At 42.2% G+C, this 16433-nt stretch overlaps 2 protein-coding genes across 3 annotated transcripts in view; one reads left to right on the forward strand and one right to left on the reverse strand.

Moving 5' to 3' along the window:
• MFSD4A (major facilitator superfamily domain containing 4A) overlaps positions 1–8500 on the forward strand; it is a 234144-nt gene extending 225644 nt beyond the window's left edge. For both annotated transcript variants that reach the window (XM_069756226.1, XM_069756227.1), the window contains one exon: positions 8314–8500. In XM_069756226.1, the coding sequence (XP_069612327.1) occupies positions 8314–8369 (56 nt within the window). In that variant the 3' untranslated portion in view covers positions 8370–8500. The remainder of the gene's footprint in view (positions 1–8313) is intronic.
• ELK4 (ETS transcription factor ELK4) overlaps positions 1–16433 on the reverse strand; it is a 171010-nt gene that overhangs the window by 91659 nt on the left and 62918 nt on the right. The gene's annotated exons all lie outside the window — the stretch shown is intronic.

The raw sequence follows: 16433 nt of genomic DNA on the forward strand, positions 1-16433 counted from the left end.
TCAAAAATACAGTGGAACCCACGGTATTTAAAAAAAAAAAATTATTTATTTAGAGCACATGCATCGGCTGATGAATATTCCCATCAGCCACGCCTGCTCTCTGTTATTAGCAGCATCAGGCATCGGCTGATGGGTCCCCCCTATATTTAATAGCTGGCAAAGACTAGGCAGACAGCTGTGGGCTATTAATAGCTTAGGATGGATATTGGCCCACTCATAGGTTAAAAACATCAGCTGTCCCAAAGAAAGCGCATCCATAAGAAGGGCCAATTCTGGCACTTACCTCATCCCACTTGCCCTTGTGAGGTGTCAAGTGGGGTGATAGATGGAAAGGATGGGTGATGTCACCTTTGTATTGTATAAAAACACACACACCCAAAACAAAGTCCATTAATTGAAATAATGACACAGACTCCTTTAATGAATCTAAATTAAACCAAACGAGCTATACTCACGTCAGTGTCCAACACACTGAAGACAATGTCTACTGTAACAGAATTAAGTTAATAAACAGCCATATTCCTCATCTGTACACTGAGAAGATAATAATCCATTTTTCCTGTGACGCGTCGAGCTTTGCTACATCTAGATGGCAGGCTGCATGGTTGCATGATGCAATTATACAGCCTGCTATCGAGCAGAGGTACTGAGCTGTGCATGCTTGCTCAGCGCCTTTTGTTGAACTCTCTTCACCTCATTGATGTCACTACTAGAGTGAGAAAGTTCACACGCTCGCGGTACTCTCAAAGGTCCTGGGAGTTCACAGCCAATTAACTCAGTTCAACTCACTGACGTCAGCACGAGCGCCGCGGGACGTTATAACGGTGAATATTATAGACGCCCCTCCATTACTAACCCCTGGGCTTGATGTCACCTGACAGTATAAAGATGACATCAACCCCCCACTTGTCACCACACCAGGGCAAGTGGAAAGAGCGAGACTACCATATATATTCGAGTATAAGCCAACCCAAGCCGAGGCACCTAATTTTATCACAAAAAACTGGGAAATCTTATTGACTCCAGTATAAGCCTGGTATGCATAGTCCCCCCATCCCCATCTTTGTATGCATGGCTCCTCATCCCTATCCTAGTATGCATTGTCCCCTCATCTCTATCCTTGTATGCATGGCCCCATCCCTATCCTTGTATGCATGGCCTTATCCCTATCCTTGAATGCATGCTCCCCCCCCCCATCCGTGTATCCCTGGCTCCATCCCTTTCCAAGTATGCATTACCTCATCCATATCCTGATATAATTGACCCCCATCAAAAAACTTAAAAAAAACCCGTTATACTTACTTTCCTGCACTCCCTCGCAGTGTCTTGTTCTGGTGCCAGCAGGTGCTTTATGCTTGTTCACAGCGCATGGTGGGAACGTCATGCACTGCTCACAAGCAAAGGACAGCTGCTGGAATACTCACCGCTCTCCATGCCGAAACTGTGTGTGTGGAGGGCAGTGAGTATTAAGTAGCGCACACAGTGTCAGCCGCCGGATGGTCACGGGTGCCACTACTTAAGAGAAATTAATATTCACCTCTCTCCATGCCCATGGGAGTAAAGAGAGGTGAATATTCATTTCTATTAAGTAGCGGCACACGTGACCTACCGGCAGCTGCAGGAGTGGGCTGCTGTGGCTGACACTGTGCGCTATTACAGAGAAATGAATATTCATTGACTGTGCAGTTAATATTCAGTATATTCAATATCTCTTTAGCAGCGGGTACAGGAGTTAGCCGCAGCAGCCGGCTGCGACACTTCACTTGAGTATAAGCTTAGGGGGGCATTTTCAGCACAAAAAAGTGCTGAAAAACTCGACTTATACTCCAGTATACACAGTAAGTGCCGGAATTGGCGCATCTTATGGATGCACCATTTCTGGGGTGCTGAGGGCTGATGTTCTTAGTCTGGGAGGGTTCCAAAATCCATGGTCCCGTCCTAGGCTATTAATATCAGCCCGCAGCTGTCTGCCTAGCCTTTGCTGATTATTAAATATAGGGGGACCCTACCTCACTTTTTGCAGGGTCGCCCATTTCACTAACCAGGAAAGGCTAAGTATACAGCTGTGAGCGGATATTAATCGACTGAGAAGCTCTATGGGTATTACCCCCTTCCCAGACTATAAACATCTGCCTCCAGCCGTCTGCTTTCTCTCTGCTGGTGAATAATATCTTTTGTCCTGGTGACTGCAATTTGGCATCATATAGGTAAGAGTACAATATTAGGGATATGGCGTACTGACAATTATAGCGTATGGGTCTTTTTGGACATTGTATCTACAGTTGTGGCCAAAAGTATTGACACCCCTGCAATTCTGTCAGATAATACTCAGTTTCTTCCTGAAAATGATTGCAAACACAAATTCTTTGTTATTATTATCTTCATTTAATTTGTCTTAAATGAAAAAACACAAAAAGAATTGCCCTAAAGCCAAATTGGATATAATTCCACACCAAGCAAAAAAGGGGGTGGACAAAAGTATTGGCACGGTTCGAAAAATCATGTGATGCTTCTCTAATTTGTGTAATTAACAGCACCTGTAACTTACCTGTGGCACCTAACAGGTGTTGGCAATAACTAAATCACACTTGCAGCCAGTTTACATGGATTAAAGTTGACTCAACTTCTGTCCTGTGCCCTTGTGTGTACCACATTGAGCATGGAGAAAAGAATGGAGACCAAAGAACTGTCTGAGGACTTGAGAAACCAAATTGTGAGGAAGCATGAGCAATCTCAAGGCTACAAGTCCATCTCCAAAGACCTGAATGTTCCTGTGTCTACCGTGCGCAGTGTAATGTAGAAGTTTAAAGCCCATGGCACAGTGGCTAACCTCCCTAGATGTGGACGGAAAAGAAAAATTGCCGAGATTTCAACGCAAGATTGTGCGGATGTTGGATAAAGAACCTCGACTAACATCCAAACAAGTTCAAGGTGCCCTTCAGTCCAAGGGTACAACAGCGTCAACCCATACTATCCGTCGGCATCTGTATGAAAAGGGACTGTATGGTAGGAGACCCAGGAAGACCCCACTTCTTACCCTTAGACATAAAAAAGCCAGGCTGGAGTTTGCCAAAACTTACATGAAAAAGCCTAAACCGTTTTGGAAGAATGTTATCTGGTCAGATGAGACAAAAATAGAGCTTTTTGGGAAAAGGCATCTACATAGAGTTTACAGGAGAAAAAAAAGAGGCATTCAAAGAAAAGAACATGGTCCCTACAGTCAAACATGGCGGAGGTTCACTGATGTTTTGGGGTTGCTTTGCTGCCTCTGGCACTGGACTGCTTGACCGTGTACATGGCATTATGAAGTCTGAAGACTACCAACAAATTTTACAGCATAATGTAGGGCCCAGTGTGAGAAAGCTGTGTCTCCCTTAGAGGTCATGGGTCTTCCAGCAGGACAATGACCTGAAAACACACTTCAAAAGCACTAGAAAATGGTTTGAGAGAAAGCACTGGAGACTTCTAAGGTGGCCAGCAATGAGTCCAGACCTGAATCCCATAGAACACCTGTGGAGAGATCTAAAAATGTCAGTTTGGAGAAGGCACCCTTCAAATATCAGGGACCTGGAGCAGTTTGCCAAAGATTGGTCTAAAATTCCAGCAGAGCATTGTAAGAAACTCATTGATGGTTACCGGAAGCGGTTGGTCGCAGTTATTTTGGCTAAAGGTTGTGCAACCAAGTATTAGGCTGAGGGTGCCAATACTTGTGTCTGGCCCATTTTTGGAGTTTTGTGTGAAATGTTCAATGTTTTGCTTTTTGCTTCATTCTCTTTTGTGTTTTTTCATTTAAGACAAATTAAATGAAGATAATAATACCAAATAATTTGTGTTTGCAATCATTTTCAGGAAGAAAATGAGTATTATCTGACAGAATTTCAGTGGTGTCAATACTTTTGGCCACAACTGTATATATCAATAGTGATAGTTATATTTATGTTATAGACCAGTGTTCCCCAACTCCGATCCTCAAGAGACACCAAGGTCATATTTCCTTAGTGTTGCACAAGTGACTAAATGCTTGCCTGTCCAGGTGATGCAATTATCACCTGTGCAATACTAAGGAAATAATGAAAACATGACCTGTTGGTGGCTCTTGAGGACCGGAGTTGGGGAACACTGTAATAGACCATGCCCATGACACATTGTTTATCCCTATTTTTTTTTCTGTGCTTTCCTCCATTCGGACCTATAATTTTGTCACATTATATAACTCCTTATGTATTTGTCACACAGGTATTGGTTTTTGGTTGTCATCCTTTTTTATCATTTCTGTGTTTTTTTTATAATTGTTATTAAAGTGTATTTCTTCTGCAATAAACTCCTTTTTGTCTTATTGCCATATAATACAGGTCCTTCTCAAAAAATTAGCATATAGTGTTAAATTTCATTATTTACCATAATGTAATGATTACAATTAAACTTTCATATATTATAGATTCATTATCCACCAACTGAAATTTGGCAGGTCTTTTATTGTTTTAATACTGATGATTTTGGCATACAACTCCTGATAACCCAAAAAAACCTGTCTCAATAAATTAGCATATTTCACCCATCCAATCAAATAAAAGTGTTTTTTAATAACAAACAAAAAAACCAACAAATAATAATGTTCAGTTATGCACTCAATACTTGGTCAGGAATCCTTTGGCAGAAATGACTGCTTCAATGCGGCGTGGCATGGAGGCAATCAGCCTGTGACACTGCTGAGATGTTATGGAGGCCCAGGATGCTTCAATAGCGGCCTTAAGCTCATCCAGAGTGTTGGGTCTTGCATCTCTCAACTTTCTCTTCACAATATCCCACAGATTCTCTATGGGGTTCAGGTCAGGAGAGTTGGCAGGCCAATTGAGCACAGTAATACCATGGTCAGTAAACCATTTACCAGTGCTTTTGGCACTGTGAGCAGGTGCCAGGTCGTGCTGAAAAATGAAATCTTCATCTCCATAAAGCATTTCAGCCGATGGAAGCATGAAGTGCTCCAAAATCTCCTGATAGCTAGCTGCATTGACCCTGCTCTTGATGAAACACAGTGGACCAACACCAGCAGCTGACATGGCACCCCACACCATCACTGACTGTGGGTACTTGACACTGGACTTCAGGCATTTTGGCATTTCCTTCTCCCCAGTCTTCCTCCAGACTCTGGCACCTTGATTTCCGAATGACATGCAAAATTTGCTTTCATCAGAAAATAAGTACTTGGGACCACTTAGCAACAGTCCAGTGCTGCTTCTCTGTAGCCCAGGTCAGGCGCCTCTGCCGCTGTTTATGGTTCAAAAGTGGCTTTACCTGGGGAATGCGGCACCTGTAGCCCATTTCCTGCACACGCCTGTGCACGGTGGCTCTGGATGTTTCCACACCAGACTCAGTCCACTGCTTCCTCAGGTTCCCCAAGGTCTGGAATCGGTCCTTCTCCACAATCTTCCTCAGGGTCCGGTCTCCTCTTCTCGTTGTACAGCGTTTTCTGCCACATTGTTTCCTTCCAACAGACTTACCATTGAGGTACCTTGATACAGCACTCTGGGAACAGCCTATTTGTTGAGAAATTTTCTTTCTGGGTCTTAAGGTACCGTCACACTTAGCGACGCTGCAGCGATACCGACAACGATCCGGATCGCTGCAGCGTCGCTGTTTGGTCGCTGGAGAGCTGTCACACAGACCGCTCTCCAGCGACCAACAATGCCGGTAACCAGGGTAAACATCGGGTAACTAAGCGCAGGGCCGCGCTTAGTAACCCGATGTTTACCCTGGTTACCATCCTAAAAGTAAAAAAAAACAAACAGTACATACTTACCTATAGCCGTCTGTCCTCCAGCGCTGTGCTCTGCACTCATCCTGTACTGTCTGTGTGAGCACAGCGGCCGGAAAGCAGAGCGGTGACGTCACCGCTCTGCTTTCCGGCTGACCGACGCTCACAGACAGTACAGGAGGAGTGCAGAGCACAGCGCTGGAGGACAGACGGCTGTAGGTAAGTATGTACTGTTTGTTTTTTTACTTTTAGGATGGTAACTAGGGTAAACATCGGGTTACTAAGCGCGGCCCTGCGCTTAGTTACCCGATGTTTACCCTGGTTACCAGTGAAGACATCGCTGAATCTGTGTCACACACGCCGATTCAGCGATGTCTACGGGGAGTCCAGCGACCAAATAAAGTTCTGGACTTTCTTCCCCGACCAGCGACAGCACAGCAGGGGCCTGATCGCTGCTGCCTGTCACACTGGACGATATCGCTAGCGAGGACGCTGCAACGTCACGGATCGCTAGCGATATCGTCTAGTGTGACAGGCCCTTTACCCTCTTGCTTGAGGGTGTCAATGATGGCCTTCTTGACATCTGTCAGGTCGCTAGTCTTACCCATGATGGGGGTTTTGAGTAATGAACCAGGCAGGGAGTTTATAAAAGCCTCAGGTATCTTTTGCATGTGTTTAGAGTTAATTAGTTGATTCAGAAGATTAGGGTAAATAAGTCGTTTAGAGAACCTTTTCTTGATATGCTAATTTATTAAGACAGGTTTTTTGGGTTATCAGGAGTTGTATGCCAAAATCATCAGTATTAAAACAATAAAAGACCTGACAAATTTCAGTTGGTGGATAATGAATCTATAAAATATGAAAGTTTAATTGTAATCATTACATTATGGTAAATAATGAAATTTAACACTATATGCTAATTTTTTGAGAAGGACCTGTAATTCTTTGGAGTGGCATCAATATCCGCCCCAATTTCTAGGGCATTGATATGGTTTAGGTGGACTCTGCAAAAATGTACCTAGTGAATTTATTGTTATTCATGCCTTGAATAGGTGAAGATAAGGTGCAACATCAGGCAGTCTCTCCACTAAACAATGTACACTGCTGCTGTGTCCCTCTCTTATTTTGCTTATATCCAGCATTCATTGAAACAGATTTCTGCTGAACAATGAAGGTGTCAGGACTAGTGATGAGTGAATATACTCGTTGCTCGAGATTTCTCGAGCACGCTCGGGGGTCCTCTGAGTATTTTTTTAGTGCTCGGAGATTTTGTTTTCTTCGCCGCAGCTGAATGATTTACATCTGTTAGCCAGCATAAGTACATGTGGGGGTTGCCTGGTTGCTAGGGAATCCCCACATGTAATCAAGCTGTCTAACAGATGTAAATCATTCAGCTGCGGCGATGAAAACTAAATCTACGAGCACTTACAAATACTTGGAGATCACCTGAGCGTGCTCGGGAAATCTCGAGCAACGAGTATACTCAGTGCTCATTACTAGTCAGGACCCCCCCAATCTCATGCTCATGCTGCTGACCTATCCTATGGAAAGATCATTAATTGTTAAGTATAGGACAACCCCTGTAAGACCCCCATTAATTTCAATGATTTTGGCAGAACTTAACTACTTGATCTTCATTACAGCTTGCTAAATCTTCCCCACAGATGATGTCCACTTAATTTGTTTTCCCAGGAGATAGTTGTTTTATCATGTCTACTCATTAAAAACTAGTGCCCAGCAGAATATTCATGTATATAGGAGAGTTGGGAGAGATAACTGTCGGTAGTGTACACAGTATAGATACCCACCTTTAGGCTGGCCATGAAATGAGATCTGCAGGACGTTGGGAGATCCAGTTAAATTTAGTAACATTAGCTCTTAAGGCCCTGATACACATTAGACTACCGTCAGCTGAATTCACTGGTCTAATCTGTACGGGTGCCTCGCGGGAGAAATAAGGATTCCGGGTGTCGAGTTTGGATTGCTGATCCTCTTGTTTTTGGTGAGACAAGCTGCAGCTAGAGGGGGTCTGGCATTGGCTCTGTCATAAAGAACACAAGGGCGCTCACTCCTGAGTATGGGAGTTGGGAGAAAAAGCAGTCAGCTGGCAACTATCTAATGTGTATGGGACCCTTTAATCATAGGTGCATGACATACACACATCAGAGGCTCAAGCGATCACACGACATGGAGGAGGACCTACCCATGCCGACATACACGTGTACTGGAGGCTGATTTCACAGGGTTTTTACACGTCTGAACTTCCAGCCACCATGAAATTCTATGGTGATCCAAGTTCAGTTCGGTTGACTTGTTGATGTTTGGACTGGAAAACTGATGTGTAAAACCAATCTAATCAAGAAATATTTAACTCAGTGTAGTGTAGCCCATTTTCTTTATGTGAAGACTTGTAATACGTAGACTGTAGATAAAGCCAATACTATTTATTAGTTTTCCCATGTTTTATTTCTTGACTTTATAATTGGTTGTGGGCATCTCTTTCTCTTGTATTTATGTATTTTCTGTCAATTAGTAATATGTATCACTTCTTTCTACAGACTCATCAGGCAAAACTCCAGAACACGGCAGTGATCCAGATCGGTATCAGCAATAGCAACGCTTCCAAACAAAATTCTAGTTTTTTTCTGTTATTTAATTCTTGTAGAAGTGCTGCAAAAGCAAAAGTGCTTTCTCATAAACAGATAAAATGAACAAAGAATAAAGCATATGTGCTAATGACAAAAATACATATATATTTATTCAGTGTTAGACTTTGCATAACCAGACAAAGTTGGTGCAGTATAGTTATTTACATTTGTAAGAGTTTTGTTTTATAGCCATGTGAGGTTTTGAAGGGGATGTCCCAATCAAAGGCGTATTATAATGAGGGCAAACTGGGCTACTGCCCGGGGCCCAAGGCTCCGGGGAACTCATGGCCAGATTGCCCTTACTATAATGTTTGTGCATCACCATTGGCACTGCTAATCCCCAGGCAGGGATTTTGGAGATGTGCCAGTGCGATGATGCCTTTTCTGTGATATACCGGCGCAACGATTTCATCTCGTCAGCCACAAGAAGGGGAATGCTATGCGAGGGCTCATTCTGTATATAGGAGGCTATGTGAGGGATCATCCTGTATATAGGAGGCTATGTGAGGGATCATCCTGTAGATAGGGAGGCTATGTGAGGGCTCATCCTGTACTTTGATGGGCTATGTGCTGTATATAGGAGGCTATTTGAGTGCTCATCCTGTATATAGGAGGCTATGTGAGGGCTGATTCTGTACATATTGAGCTATGTGGGGCTCATCCTGTATATAGGAGACTATGTGAGGGCTCATACTGTATATAGGTGGGCTATGCGAGAGGTTATACTGTGTATGGCGAGCTATGTGGAGTCTCATACTGTATATAGTGATCTATGTGAGGGCTCATCCTGTATATAGGAGGTTAAGTGGGGACTCATCCAGCATATAGGAGGCTATGTGAGGGCTCATCCTGTAAATAAGAGGCTCATACTGTACATAGTGAGCTATGTGGGGACTCATCCTGTACATAGTGATCTATGTTAGGGCTCATACTGTATATAGGTGGGCTATGCGGGAGGTTATACTGTATGTAGCAGACATGTATAAAGGGAAAGGGGGATATGAGAGCCATCAGGTCACCGTTGAAGTCTCTTCAGGAAAGCAGGAGTTTAAAATTGTATATGGGGAGCTATGTGAGGGCTCATTCTTGTATATAGGGGGCTATGTGGGGTCTCATACTATATATAGATATCTATGTGAACGCTCATGCTGTATATAGGGGTTTGTGTGGGCTTATATGGTGAAGGGGCAGGTGTCAGCATACTTAATTTTGATCAATATTAAGTGATTGAAATGATCCAAAATAATAATTAATATTTATATTTAATTTAGAGGCTATGTGGGGGCTCATATATAAATGGGACTATGTGAGGGCTCATGCTGTATATAGACGGGTGTCAGCATACTTCCTTCTGCTCAATATTAAGTGATATAATTATTATTTATATTAATATAAATTGAAGTTAATATTTATATCAAGCAGATTTCATGTCAGCATATTGGTTTGGCCACCACAACAGTCACGGTCTCTCATGTGGCCCCTCAGGAAAATTAATTTCCCTCCCTGCTCTATTATATATAGCACTATGTTATGTATAGCGCTGCACAAAAAAGAAAAAAAATTGTTGTCTCTGTCATTTTGTATCTAAAGATGTGCACCATAGCACCTGTGTGTTAAGCAAACGACCAATAACATGATGTATCATATGTCACATTATTCCCTTGATCAGATGCCAGGGTGGGAGGGCCTCTCAAAATGCTCAGAGCCCTGGCTAACCTGCCCGTTCCCAATATTTAAAGGTTGGTCAATTTCTTTAGAAATTAAAATATATTATAAAATTATAATATAAATATATTTGTAAATAAATTATTTTTAAAAATAAAGCAGTAGGGCGTTCTCACCACCACCGGAACACCATTCCCAGCATTTTGCTGTTCTGCTGTTGTCCCTGGCTATGACCTGTAGTAGGTCTAACAGGTTGAGTATGTTCTGTTTTCCTTTTAACTGTTCCCCCTCACCATAACGAATAATGCATAAAGACTTACAGTGGCAAATAAACACAGAAAAAATTTTAGGTTCCACTTTATGTGCTCTGTGCAGAGGTTCAGCAGCGCACACTACAATATCCAGACTGTACTGTATTGACTGAGAAGAAGGCAAGTGGGAAGAGCTCAGCACACGCCGCCTCACAGTGCGCTCATGGGAAATGTAGTTCTTGCTACATCACATCATCATTGCTGCTACACCCCCATATACAGTAGTGTTCAAAATAATTGCAAGCCAATATGACTAACTGGATTAATCCCGGTTTTTGGTATAATTTATATTACCACATGTCAAAATTTACCAGTTGATGCAGTAGATTCTATGAAAACCAACAGACTCCACATTCATGATCTGCACGTTTTTGAGTCTGTGTAGTAGAATAATTAATTGAAAGGGGGTGTGTTCTAAATAATAATTGAATAGAAAAAGTGAAGGGGGGCACTCTGATTTCCGGTAAAAAAAAATCTGGTTTATTCAGAACATCAAGATTAAAAATTGTGGAGGCGGTTCTGTGGTGTGGCTAATGTAAAGTGTACTTTCATAAGAAAATTGATTAGCGAGAGTAAAACATATAAAGAATTGCAGACGATGATAGGCTGTTCAGCTAAAATGATCTCCAATGCAATGCCTGTGAGAGCTGAGACGATTAGAAGACGCCTGTGTGAAGCTAATCTCTAAGAAGTCCCCGCAAAGTCCCAAAAAGACATGTACTGAAGCAGATACAATTTGCCAAAGAACACATCTGCTGGCCTAAAGAGAAAAGGAGAAACATTTTGTGGACAGATGAAAGTAAAATTGCTCTTTTCGGATCCAAGGGTAGCAGTCAGTTTGTCAGACAATCCCCAAACTCTGCATTCAAGCCACAGTACACTCTGAAGAACAGTGAAGCATGGTGGTGCAAGCATCGTGATATCGGCAGGTTTCTCTTGCTATGGTGCCGGACTTACCGTATTTTCCAGACTATAAGACGCACTTTTTCCCCCCTAAAAAAAGGGGGGGAAATGGGGGGTGCGTCTTATAGTCGTAATGCAGGCTTACCGGCAGTGGTGTGGCGGCGGCAGAGGTGCGGGGATGAGGAGGCAGTATGGCGTGAGAGGGGTCCCTTCCCCAGGTGAGGTGATGCAGCAGCCCGGTAAGCAGCAGAGCCGGGTTAATTACCGGTTTATCGGTGGTGGCGGCCATCTTCCTGAGGCCGCGCGTGCGCAGATGGAGTGCTCTGCTTCCCGGGGCTTCAGGAAAATGGCCGCGGGAGGCCGCGCGTGCGCAGATGGAGATCGCGGTGGCCATTTTCCTGAAGCCGAGTTCGCAGATTTAGATCTCGGCTTCAGGAAAATGGCAGCCGCGATCTCCATCTGCGCACGCGCGGCCTCCCGCGTTCATTTTCCTGAAGCCCCGGGAAGCAGAGCACTCCATCTGCGCACGCGCGGTCTCAGGAAGATGGCCGCCGCCACCGATAAACCGGTAATTAACCCGGCTCTGCTGCTTACCGGCTCTGCTGTGGAAGGGAGCCTGCTCACGCCATACTGCTCATTATCCCCGCACCTCTGCCGTCGCCACACCACTGCTGCAACCCCCCCATGGACACCAGGCCATGGCATTGCCCACCTAAGCAGGAAGGGACCCTGCTCAGGTGCAAGCCGTACCGCAACACCCCACCTCTTCTGACACCATGCCTCCTGTGACCCTGCTCTGCCACCGTCAGCCCTCACGTAAGATACTGTAAATTCGGACAATAAGACAGACCCTCATCTTATAAAAGATCTTTTTTTCTGCAATTTTCACCCCAAATTTGGGGTGCATTTTATGGTCCGGTGCATCTTATAGTCCGAAAAATACGGTATTTACTGCACACCAGTGACCATGGACCAGTTTGTATATATTAAAATACTTGAAGAGGTCATGTTGCGTTACACTGAAGAGAATATGCCCTTGGAATGGGTTTTTCAACAAGACAATGACCCGAAACATACCAGTAAACAAGAATAATCTTGGTTCAGATCCAACAAAATATGTATCAAACGTATAGCATCCGATTTTAACAGATACATTCCAGTTCTTAACATAGGAAACACTATTTGGCCTTGGATGATATTTAAAATTGGATGCCATACAGATAACAATACATGAGGAAAAATTGTCAGAGTTTTCTTAATGAAAAATTTTTTTTTTAAACTCTCGTGGGAACGCAGCCTAAGTCATCTGCATTCCGACCAATTTTCTTTTGACAAAGTGCATTTTAAGTAAATTACTAAGGCCTGTAGAACAGAATTGGACATACCTGAACAAAGAATCTCAGCTTCTGATTTACATAGCATTTTTCCTATTCAGGCAAACTTTTCTCTCTTCTGCTCAGCATTGGCAAAAGCACCATCATTCCATGTTCCCTTGAAAGGAACTCTATGTGACTACAGACTCATGAATCCTCAGATCGCGCGCTGCGAGGATTCACTGGCTAATATGTGAATGCTCGGCCACATTCTGACTAGACACGTGCGGCCTTGCGTAATATACATGACTTGAGCGAGGCAGTGTATGTCTAGTCTGAATGTGGCCAGGAGTATAACATACTTGCAGTCACATGATGGTTTGGTCTCGCCGCTGGCACCGTAGAGTCCACACAGCGTGCGCTGTAATCATATAGAGTAACTTCAGACTTTTGTGAAATGCTTGACAGCCCCTTTAACCCCATCCTATAAATCCAGATCCAGTGCTTGTCAACCTGGAGACTGGCCTCACTAATGAGGCGTTCGCTAGTTATTAGACTATAATTATTTGCTGCACTGTCAATTGCTTAATTGCAGCAAGTTTTAGTTTAGAAACAAAATTTACTTTATTTTGACTTTGTACTTATGTTTTATTGAGTTTACAAGACAAAAGAAAAATATAGATATATATAATTTAGTATGGACTTCCACAACATATGGGGCAGCCCAGACATCATCTTGGTCTGTCTTTTGAGGCCCCAGAAGAAATAGTTTGAGAGTCTGATCTAAATCAATGGCTTTCTCCCTGACCCACAAACTGGTGTCTTATCTAAGGATAGCTCATCTTATCCTACAGCTTCCTGTGATCTTGTGTAATCCGCAGTTTATCCACTGGCACTGATGTACAACTCGCCTGCTAGACTATAGCAAGTGTGACATATAAGAACCATGCTCACCTATGTTCAAGCTGCCCCCAATTATTATCCTAGAAATAATGAGATTTGATGACTCCTGTAAATCATTGAACAGTGCATGACAAAAAAAAAAAAAGATAATAAATTCAGTTAACAACTGTGTTGGAACGATTGGTACAGAAAAAGCTACAAACGTGCCACGGCTCCTGGGTAAATAAACACACCAGATGTAATATTTGCGTAAAAATGTTTATTTAAAAAAAAAATGCAAAATCATATTTGCAATTCTGGCTGCACATTGACCAAGAAAGCAGATAAACGCAATGTGTTTGGGTTTTGAGCTGATTATCACAGATCCGTAACACACTCATCCCTCCTTTATCATGAAAAAATAAAATAAAAACAGAACACCTACATGAATGGTATTACACGTAAGAGGAGGACAGCAGGAGTAAATTACTGAGATATTACAGAATTGTTCAACGCAAAAACACAAGATCTAAGGGTTTTCATTAGTTAGTCTGAATTAAAATATATGAAGAGAGAATTATACTGAACATTAAATTGGATTGTGGGTTATATGATACAGAGCTTCAAATGCCATGCTCAAACCTACATTAAAGTAATAATATACAGGCTACCAGTAGCCTCCACCAGAGGGAGCTCAGGAGCCAAGTGCATACTCCTATAAGGTGAATGCATATATACTACAGTTTGCAGTAAGCTCCTATGCTTAATCCAATGGTGGCTGCAGGTGGCCGGCATGCTAAATTTTAAAGAGGTTATCTAGCTCCAAAACATATATATTTAAATATACCTGAATTCACAAAGATGTAGTGATCTATGGATATCAGGGCCCAAGAGCACCACATCCGGCTTTGGTTCAGCTCACGAGTTTTTCCTTATGTCAGCACATGACGAGCGCTCAATGTGAAGGAGGCTTAATTACTAGCTAATTTCAATAGTTAGGCCAGCCTCCCTTCTATGTCCTTGAATTAACTGTGATAGAAAAGGGGGGGTGGTTTAGCTACTAAATGACCCAACCAGCCTCATTTATACACATCAGTGATCACATGCCAACATAAGAAAACTGCTCCCCAAGGAATTCGTAAATTGTATGTGTTAGCTTTTTTTTGTGTAGGACATACCTTAATTCTATGATTATGTAGGATCTTTGTAGCCCAATTTTTAAAAAAACAAAAGCTCTTACAGAAAGACTGATTATGATTGAACCTAAAACTATAAGAAAAAGGTAAATGAGCAATGTAGGAGTTTGGACCTAGGTGTAAAATATGTGCATTAGCTCCATTACATAGATAATACGGTTGGAAAAAACAAAACAAAAGTGAATCAAGGTGCTCTTCTGAGTGTTCTTTGGTATCGTTGTTGCTAGAATTAGTACATTACCCTATAAAATATAATGTTGCAGGTCCGATTAAATATATAATCATATTACACTAATAAGAACCTTCACCTTATTTTATAAGATTATAGCAAGATCGTAACTTAGAAGTTAAAAGTTCAAGCTCTTTTCACCGTCCCTCAGTTATTCCTACTACAAACGATTAACTGAACAGACAACAGGGTGTTTCCATTTGGAGATGCGTGCCTACAGCCTGACACTGTCCAATCACAGCTTGCAGTGCCAGACTGCAGAGACAAGCCCCCTTAGACAAGGAGAACGGTAACACCCAGTTGTCAATTTCTTTCTAAGTTTGGAGGAGAAATGACAGAGGGATGGTACAAAGGAAACACATGAGAATAAAGAATTTAAAGTTATTTCGTGGAAAATACAAGCATTTACTAAAAACACTCAAGTTTGGAGAGTTGAGAGGTACTCTCTCTAAACTCAAATTTAAGATGCAACTTTACTAAAAAAAAATTCAGGAAATAACATTTAAAAAAAAAAATAAAAAAATTATTAATCTTTTTATACCGCAATCCCCAAGCTAAAATCAAGAACAGTTTTACAAAAAAAGAAAAAGTATAAAAATACATTTATAAAAAGGTACAATAATAAGCGCTGGATACTCTGTGCAGAATGCTATTAACTCTTTGTCTGCCAGAGGCCAATGAAATACATGACCCTATAGACAAACAGTTGAAACAAAAACATCAATAGTTGAAACAACGAATGTAAAAGAAATTAAGGAAAGCATCGTAAGAGTAGCCCTCATATATCTTAATAATACACAAAGTATTATATTCATAAGACTGTACAATGCCACGCTCGTCCCCAATGGTATAAACAGCCACCCATGAGCAGGATGCAGCCTGGGAAAGGTTTTACCTTTGTGATGTGATGAATGACAATAAGAGAACAAATATATGTAGGATAGCCAGAGGTACAAATGCAACTAACAACAACTAACAGGGCTTTTAGTCATAAGAAGAAATTGCTTCTGGTTTTGTTCACCATTCTTAATGATGAGACCGCTGGAGTAAGAGCCACGCACCTCAATGAATGAGGCAAATCATACTATTTCTGTCTCCGGCAGAAGCGTTACTCCAGGGAGGGGACTGGAGTACATTTCTGGAGTGATACACAGCCACTAAAGTGCCATAAATCTTGATGGATTTGCCAGGAGGGCTTTGTCACGTTTCACCCAGGCTCTGGCGCAGCTGGTCAGCACGGAGATAAAAACACCAGAAGTGTCTACATTTTTGCACAACTTCGAAATACGAAAAAGTTTTGTGGCATTTCAGGTGTTTTATGCCAGAAACTATTGCAAAAACCTTGATGAATGGGGCACACAGTTCTTATTATGTTGCTAATCTGACACCTCCAGGTCATCTAAGGTATATGCAGGCTCAGTAGATGCATTGCCAAAATGTCTCTACCTACAAATTTCCTCTGTACCTGGATTGAGACCGTTCCTAAAGAATGTGGAAATTCCAATAATACTTTCTAAACAAATTTGTAAAA

Source organism: Ranitomeya imitator, chromosome 3, assembly GCF_032444005.1.
Source record: "Ranitomeya imitator isolate aRanImi1 chromosome 3, aRanImi1.pri, whole genome shotgun sequence".
NCBI lineage: Eukaryota > Metazoa > Chordata > Amphibia > Anura > Dendrobatidae > Ranitomeya > Ranitomeya imitator.